The sequence below is a fragment of the Acyrthosiphon pisum genome, chromosome X (genome assembly GCF_005508785.2).
Source record: "Acyrthosiphon pisum isolate AL4f chromosome X, pea_aphid_22Mar2018_4r6ur, whole genome shotgun sequence".
NCBI classification, from domain to species: Eukaryota; Metazoa; Arthropoda; class Insecta; order Hemiptera; family Aphididae; genus Acyrthosiphon; species Acyrthosiphon pisum.
The window spans coordinates 118,550,700-118,559,963 of NC_042493.1; the positions used below are offsets into that span (position 1 = coordinate 118,550,700).

Consider the following 9,264-nt stretch of genomic DNA (forward strand, 5'->3'; position numbering starts at 1 on the left):
AAAAAAAAAACAATTCCTTATTTATTTTTAAATTATAACGTTTAACAAAAACGAAAAATTAAAATAACGTTTAAAAACTGAATAACGTTAAACGGAAAAAATCAAATAACGTTTAAACATAAAATAACGTTAAACATTAAAATTGTATAACGTTATAAAGTACAATAACGTTAAACACTAAAATTGTATAACGTTTAAATAACCAAAAACGGAAAAACGATATTTTATTTTAGAATTTAAGCCCTGGTTTTAAGTCACCCAGCTAGATTAGCCTATTGCGCAGTACCATAGGTATATTTATATATAGGCATATACCTATAGCTGCAAGTTATATATTATTTCCTTGGATCTAATATGAATATTTCTAAGATAATTGAAATGTTTATTTATTATTTATTCTTCAATGTAGTCAATATAATACTTCTATAGATTTTAGTGTAGTAAAAATAAGACGTTATTCCACGAAAATTTTAAGTATTTTAGGTTTTATTATTTTTTTTTTATCGAGAAACATGATTTATTTTTTACCATATATTTTAGAAAAAATTACATTTTATTCTAGTCATTTAAAATACAGTCCCTATATTCTGGGACTTAAATTTTAGTCCATATACCTAATTAATCACAGTAAAAATATTATGAAAATTATATTATAATAACAGTATTACAATATTTTTAAAATAATAATATTATTAAGTTACCGAAAATATATTATGTAAAAATCATTATAATAATATTATTATTACATTATATTTCTAATCATATTTGTGTACTGTAATAATAATAATATTATATTATTATCATTACACAATTGCTATCTGGATTATATAGGTATAGGCACTATCGTATATAGAGAAAAACACACGTCGTCCGGTAAGTACAACCATAACGGTCACGAAGGAAATCTGCACGGGAAGCACATCCTGCAGGATCTCGTAAACTGTATACAGTACTTAAGTATATGACACGGAGCGTCAGTGCATAACTCAGCACGCGCCTTAGTGTGTGTGTTTGTGTGTGTTTTCACGCATAGCCGATAGAAACGGTGTGTCCGGTTGAAAAACAGTTTATAAATAAAAAATTGTTTTTTTTTTTTAAAAAAACACCTCACTCTTCCTTGTATACGACTGCGACGGTTTATCCACCTGCTCAAACTTCCTGTAGACTGTAATCCTGTGCGCGATGTGCACGGTGGTCGATATAGTAACTGCGATATAATAATATAATATACTATACCTATCATATATAAAAATAATTATTGTTATTGAACGCGATGCATCATCACGATAATAATACATGAAGTGTACCTATAATGCTTGTAGTATATTACGATTGTGTGTGTTGTGATGCATGGTGTAAGAACCACGGTTTCCTGTGCCGCCTATGACAATTATTAGTTATTACAATATTATACATGTTCACATAATGACTTCTTGGCTCGAATAATATAATATTAGGTACGTATTATATGTGCGCAAATATAATATGCGAACCACCTGCAGCGTAGGTACGTTTTGTTTCCATGCGCAATAATAACAATATTAAGGTTTCACACACGACGCACAAGTTCTGGTCTTCTGGACAGACGGACAGACCGAACATTATAATTACGAGCACATTGTTATGGGTATACGGCATGTCCAACATTATGTAGTTTTGTGTACCTCCGGAACTCAGAAGTTAGATGTAGGTATAGTTAAATTTATGTTATAACATCCAACTATACCTACAACAGGTTTGTATATAGGTACCGAAGTTTCGTCAGCTCACTAAAAATATTTCAGCGTGGATTAAATTCTAAGACTCATCGTTAGCTTTATAGTTAACCAATTATATCATTCCCGTTCAACTATTGTGTAATTATATAGGTACAGATCAATATGACGCAAACAAAAAATGTATTGTGTAGTTTATTGTAATTTTCGGTTGTTGGGGACTATTTTATTGGGAACTCTTAAATATTTGTAATAAATTGTCAATATATTCTGATCATTTATAAAAAATAATTTTTTTCTATTTAATCTTAAATCGGCAGTCGTCGAACGACTTATGTATAGAATAATGTTTTTTTACCAATATTTTTTTAAGACAATATAATATTAAAAGTATTAGGTACATGCAAACTAATTGAAGTCTAAAAAAAAATTCAACGAGTTAATACTTAGTTTACTTCGATATTTGAATAAACATTTTTTTTTTTTTTTTTTGATTGGACGATTTGGACGTAATAATTTAAACTTAAAAGTAAGTAGTAACTTATTGAAATTTGAAAGTAATGAATAGCATATTATTATAATAATATCATGACCCCATCGTAAACTCGTACCTAATTAATAACCCATGATAATATAATATCTAACGTAACTATTTAAGTATGTAGCTGCCTAGGTAGGTACTTATAGTTATAAGACGATTACGTTTTGTAAACAATCAATCTCAAGTTTTTCCAATATCTTAACATAATATGTTATTTTATTTTATATGTTATAAAATATGATTATGGTTACTCGTGTTCATTTTGTTTACAAGGCCTTCGGATGCGGGTCAGTAAACTCGGTTTAAAACTGGTCACTGGACCTCGACTTTCGTTTGTCCGTGTCAGCTGGCCTATAAAACACGATATTGCGAAAAAAAATTAAACACCACGTGGTAATCGATAAGACGATAAATAAGAACATAATGTCGGGTTGTTTTTATTGTTTTCAAAATAAATTACCGTCCAACAGCGTTTATGATAAAAACAAATTACACATTTCACGAACAACAATATTACCGGCAGGAATACGATTGAGAACGGTCATTATTGGCGATACCTTTTTTAGACCATTTTGACTATTACGATTGAGAACGCTCAGTTTTTATTTTTCCGCGCAACGTTGCCAAACTTTGCCATATGAAAATCGACAATGGCTAGCCTATATAAATATATACGACTCTTAGCACTGCTCACACACTGTCTATGTGACATTCGCTATCTTAATCAGATAATACATTTATCCATTAATAATGATACCTCATCTATATAAATACAACAATAACGAATTGTTTGCAACGAATAATCAAAATAAGTACTTTCGTATTACTCAGTACGTGATTTCCATGCGTTGTGTTATGTTAGTACGTTTTTTTGTGTTATACGTTAAATATTATGGAAATTTACGAAGATATAAGACTTATTACCTCTGAGCGTGGTGGAAATTTAATTGTTTTTAACAAACACAAACACCGTTTCATCAGACGGAGAAAAGACAATATTGAGAAGTGGACATGCACCAATATCAAATGCACAGCAAGTTTGTTAGTTGAAAAAGTTGAAAAAAACGGTGAAAATCAATTATCTGTTAAAGAAGTTTTAGGTGAGCACTTTCATTCTACGATAGCCACTTCAAAAATTGAACGTCAAGTGTTAAGGGAAAATTGTAAAAGGAAAGCAGTGGAATCAGTTTCGACTAGACCAGTCAAAATTATTCGTACGGAGCTCATGAAAGGCATTGACACTTGCGTCTTTCAACATAAAGATTTAAAATCTGTTCGATTACCAATATAGTACTGTTTTTTTGGGTCAGCGGTTATTTCATTGTTCCATTTTGAGTGATCTCAATCGTACGCTAAAAAAGGTCGAACGTTCTCAATCGTATTGCAGCCATATTACCAAATTATTGTAAGACTGGTCAGTATAAAAAATAAAACTAAGGTACATAGTACGGACGGTATTTTTTTTATTACCTGAATGCAATGTGTTGTTTACGCACAGTGCATAATATTGGAGATCTTATAATACATGGTTATAATATTATTCTACGTACGTTACATATTATCTTAAATTTAAAGTTTTAACCTATATTTTTAGTACATAATCATAATTTTATAAATACGCTGTTAATTAGACCGGTGTTATTTGCTAGATATATGACTTATTTTAATTTTAATTACAGGCTAATATAATAATATTAAAATAATAATATACAGGAGTAGTATACGCTGGTATACTTTTATTGAATCAAGGAGTATAATATTGCCAAGGTTTTTATTATTGTTGTTCTTCTTAGAAAAGCCAAAGAGATAAAGTTTTTAAATTTGCAATATTGCCAAAAATAAAAATCATGTGTTGGATCATTATTATATCTAATACTTGACACGCGATAATAATGTAATTCGGTAAATTAAATTACAGAGTATCTATTGTTAACTAGTTCAATAATATTATTATAATAATATATTGGTATCATTATAATATGTACCGCATGGCTTATTGTTATTGGCTTATTATTACAAGGTTATTGCAATAGTACCGCCACTATATCTTTTTTTTACGTTAAGGAATTAAAATGGCAGCGTAAGGGGACGGACCTATACTGGCTATACTATGATATTATGTACTAAATATGGACTGTATACCCTTACGCTGCCATTTTATTTTTTTTTGATAACAATGTAGGCTATATGCAATAACCTTGTATATTTAAGTCATGATGTACCTATAAGATATGTCATATTATGTATATTGGATTCAATAGTGGCTTAGGGCGTTACAAACAATTGATGTATAAGATACTTTGTTATACAATATGATATGCTCCAGTAATTTTGGGGTTTATATTTAAAAGTGACATGGATGTTTCTAGACAACGATGGCCAACAAACGCTAAAGATGTCTATGTAATAATTTTAAGGAAATTATGAGGTTGTTGTGTCTATTTTTTTTTTTGTGTCTACGAATGTCAATAAAATTGTTTATATATTTTCAACAAATTGTTACAATAATAGTTATTATATATGGTTATACATTTTTTTATAAACATTTATAAAGATAAAATCAATAATCAAGGAATAACGATTTTAATTTTTGTGTTGTAGTTAAACAACTTTTTTTTTTTTTTTTATTGTGGTATCGAGGACTGGAGGAGGAACTATGGTGCCAGTACTTCTCCTCCAGCCCCCATCGTTTATTGTCAAAACAAACACACGACAATTAACAGCGGCGGGACAATCCCCCACCCGCTGTTATTACAAACAAAATTGAGTTATATTACAAACGGTACAGATCGGGTCTTAACTATAGTAAATTCCGCCGGTTTGCAGCCTGTCGCACTCGTTCCTCTTCTTCTTTGATTGAGAGGATGTTTTCCACCATGCCGTAAAACAGCCTGAACCGCTCTTCGGCCTCTCTCAGGATCGCATCCTTCCCTTGGGCGTCCGCCGGCCGGAGCTCGAACGCCGGTCCACAAATGATGTCCGGAACGTCATCGGTGCTCGGTCGGTGGCCAATCCTGACTTTCAGGGCTTCACGAAGGCCGTCCCAGTAGGGGCAATCAAACAGGGTGTGTTCAACAGTGTCTGGTTCGCCCGAGCACTGCCAGCAGCGAGTGCTAGCGGCCTTGTTCATACGATGGAGGTACCATTCGAAGCAGCCGTGGCCCGTGAGTGCCTGAGTCATGTGGTACGTCAGAGGCACTCACGGGACAGTCCTACCTAGCCATCTAGCCAGGTCAGGGATGACTCGACGCGTCCAGGCTGCCTTCGGGGTAGCGTGCCATCTTGCCTGCCAGGGCGGGCGATCGTAATTTCTCTTGCCTCACGTTTCACGGCCTCCTTGGAAGGCCGTTGTTCACCAGGCTCCATTGCGGCGTGCAGACGGGATCCGATGTACTGCCTCTCCAGTCCAAGCAGATCAACGGGCGGCATGCAGGCCAAGACCAAGGCGGCCTCGTCCGACACGGTGCGGTAGGACCGAATTACCCTCAAGGCGGCGGTCCTCTGCGGACGGATCAAGATCGCCCTAGTTCTGGCGACTTCTGTAACGGAAGGGATCCATACGGGAGCAGCATACAGCAACTGGCTTTCCACAACAGACGCGAGCAGCCTCCTCTTCCACTGAGCCGATCCACCCATGTTGGACATGAGCCTGGATAACGCAGCAGCTGTGCGGGCCGCCTTCGCAGCGACAGTGCTCGCGTGTGCAGCAAAGGTTAGACGCTTGTCCAGGATCACACCGAGGTACCTGATCTCATTCCGCAATGGGATCGGGTGGCCGCCGACCGTCAAGCGTGGTGGGACAAACGCCCGCCTCCGGGAAAGCACCTCCGCCTCGCTCTTCTGATGAGCCAGCTCTAGGCCCCTGCTCCGCATCCAGACATAGTTAAACAACTTATATGATATAATAATTAATTACAATATAAAATATACAGACTGACAAACCGTCTCCGTTCAGAATCGTTTTTCTTATACAATGATATTATATCATTGAATTCAAGTTTAATACAATCCTTTATGCAATGACCCACTTGTAACCTACTGTACAGCTGAGCGACTTTTTTATTTTATACAATTAATGCCAATTCGCTTTTACAATGATAATGAGTAATAATAACATAATAGAAATTATATTACATTTTAGTTATTATACATATATAATTTGGCATAATTCACATTATGAAGTGAGGTAAGTGCTATACAAACGATTAGAAAATACGAAAAAAGAAAAAAGTTAAAAATATAAAATAATATGATATATAGAAAAAACTAAATAATGTATGGTTACTTGGATGTATATAAATAAATACAAAAAAAGATAAGATACTATATATGGAAATCGAAGGATTCCTTCTGGTAGAAATTTTGTATACAGAATATAAAAAAAAAAATAAAAAATAAAAAAAAAATAAACACCATTGTAAAACCACTAGCTTCATCGCTCCGCTCAGAATCTAAAAATTAAATGAATTAATATAATATTATGAACACATTAGAAAATATGAAAAATATAAGATAATGGGTAAGACAAAATGGTAAAAATGAATATAGTTCGTAGTAGAAATGTTTTACGTTTTAAAATAAACGTAAAATTATGCGTAATAATATTAATTAAAAATTAAAAAATCCAGAAAAAGTTGCGGAGTCCTAACCAAAGAAGTCAAATAATATACATAAACATGTAATATGTGAAAGAATAGATACCTACCAATAGTTATGGGTCAAAGCACCGCAGCAGAACATCTTTCTGCCGGCATTGATGAGTCGCCTTCTTAAGGACGACAGGAACGATCTGCGTGGCTGATACGGTGGCTGGATATTTCTTTCTCCTGCAGATGCCCACAATTCCTCGTCGTAAAACTCCCAAGTTTCCTCGTCGTTCGATGTGATTTGTTGTTCTGATGTCCTTCGCTCGACAGCGACCGGCCCCAACTCATCGTCCGAAAGCCACGATCTGTCTACATCCGATGACCAACTTTGATCGTCTTCCGGTGGATACGGCAGGACGTGTTGGTCTGCGGGCAGCTACCCACTGCAGCTACCCACTGCTTAAAGTCCGTCCGACTGAACTCATGCAAATGGATGATCGACCCGTCTCGCTGTTCTGCTGTGAGCGTACTTATCTGCCATACATCCAGGAAAATAGTGCTTCGGCAGAAGCGCCAAGTGCTCACCGGCACTATTTCCCTCGTGCGGGCATCGAACTGGACGAAATTGGTGGGCCGCGGCAGACGCACTACCGGTGACTGGAAGTTCCGTTGGCAGGAGTCGCGGCCGCCGTCGTCTTCTGACGAGTGACGACGAATCGTCGTCCGAGTCCAGCGATTCAAGCGAAGACCAAAAGTCGCGAATCGGCTGCTCCTGCACTGGTATTATGTCATCGTTTCCACAGTTTATCGAGACTGTCTCTGTACTTGTAAAATTATCTGTATAGTAGCAGAGTCCTGGTTGGCCACCACTGCTCCTCGAGTCTCCTCCGGTCTGTCTGATATTGTTGGCTGCGGCGAGGCACACTCAGTCGCCGTCACCTGGTTGTCCACACCAGCTGGTGAGGTAATTATATTTGTTGTGTTTTTGCGCTTCCTTTTAGTTTAATCGTGTAACTGAATGTGGAATGCGAACAGAAAACTATGAAAAGGTCGATACCTAAACTTTTAATGACGGGTTTAAAAAAATTATTTATTTACTATAATAAATAAACAGCTATGTTTTACGTTTTTATACCTTACGCAAGGTTACAAAAATTGTTTAACTATAAGATATACTAATAGATTCATAAATTGATTATTATGTATATTTATGTTAGAGAAAATAACTATAATTCGGAAGTCGCGAAATATAAACTGATTCAAAATGTATAATCGGACGTATCAATAAACATCCAAACGAAAATCTCCATGACGACAAAATAATATAATATTGTTCAAAATTGAAAATATATTATACGGCCAATTTATTTCCAAAGATATTACATATTATATGTATTTATGTACATATCAACATTATTCATGTTAACACAAATACTTGTATTTCAATGTAATAATCGGAATACGTTTATAATATAGCTTTATATACCTTGATAAAGCACCTTTATTGAGCGTCACAATAATTTGTTTTTTATCGCAAGAAATAATTTTCATCCAAATATTTGCGGATTTAAAATAATGCCATTAGTTTACTCTAATATGGAATTCAGACTTATAATTCATTTATTGACACTCGATCCAGACATCGAGTACCAGCCAGCTTGGAACATAGGTACGCAAGGCAATTTTCAAAATATTTGGCTGCATCCGAATTGCATGCCAAAAAAAAAAAATGTCCAAATTGCATGCCGTCTCTTGTAGGGGTTTGTCCGAATTGCGTGCCATATCTTGGAGGGGTCTGTCCGAATTGCATGCCATCTCTTGGAGGGGTCTGTCCGAATTGCATGCCATCTCTTAGAGGGCTTTGTCCTGATTGCATTATTAACGGGAAAAACAAAACAAATTTATGAAGATGCTTTAACTAATTTATTACTGAAGATGAACGATTTAAACTTAAATTTATCGCCAAAAATAATTTACGCTGACTTTGAACTAGCTATTCATTCTGCACTTCTAGTTGTTTTTCCAAATACAATAAGAAAAGGATGCCGTTTCCACCTAGGACAGAGCATATGGAGAAAAATTCAATCAGTAGGTTTATGTACAAATTTAAAAAAAAAAAACAGAAATCGGATTATTTTTAAAATTATTTTTTGGACTGTCATTTTTAAATCCAAATGATGTAGACGACTGTTTTACGAACGAAATCATGGCAATTCAACCCAACGATGATCGTATACATGCATTTTGTGACTACTTTTTAGAAACGTATGTGATGGCTGACAGTTTATTTCCACCAACTATTTGGGCTGAATTTTATAAATTCTACAATGCGTACAACTAATGTTTGTGAATCATTCCCATTTCCAAGCTGAATAGCATGTTTTACTCCCCCAAGTCCCTAATATTTTTTCAATTAGTTTGA

General features: G+C 35.0%; 1 protein-coding gene across 1 annotated transcript; it reads right to left on the reverse strand.

Annotated features, from left to right (window-relative positions):
• Positions 1 to 5,472: 5,472 nt before the first annotated feature.
• LOC103309582 lies at positions 5,473 to 6,129 on the reverse strand. The gene has a single exon (XM_008185367.1). The coding sequence runs from the start codon at positions 6,127 to 6,129 to the stop codon at positions 5,473 to 5,475; it is 657 nt and encodes a 218-aa protein (XP_008183589.1).
• Positions 6,130 to 9,264: the final 3,135 nt, after the last annotated feature.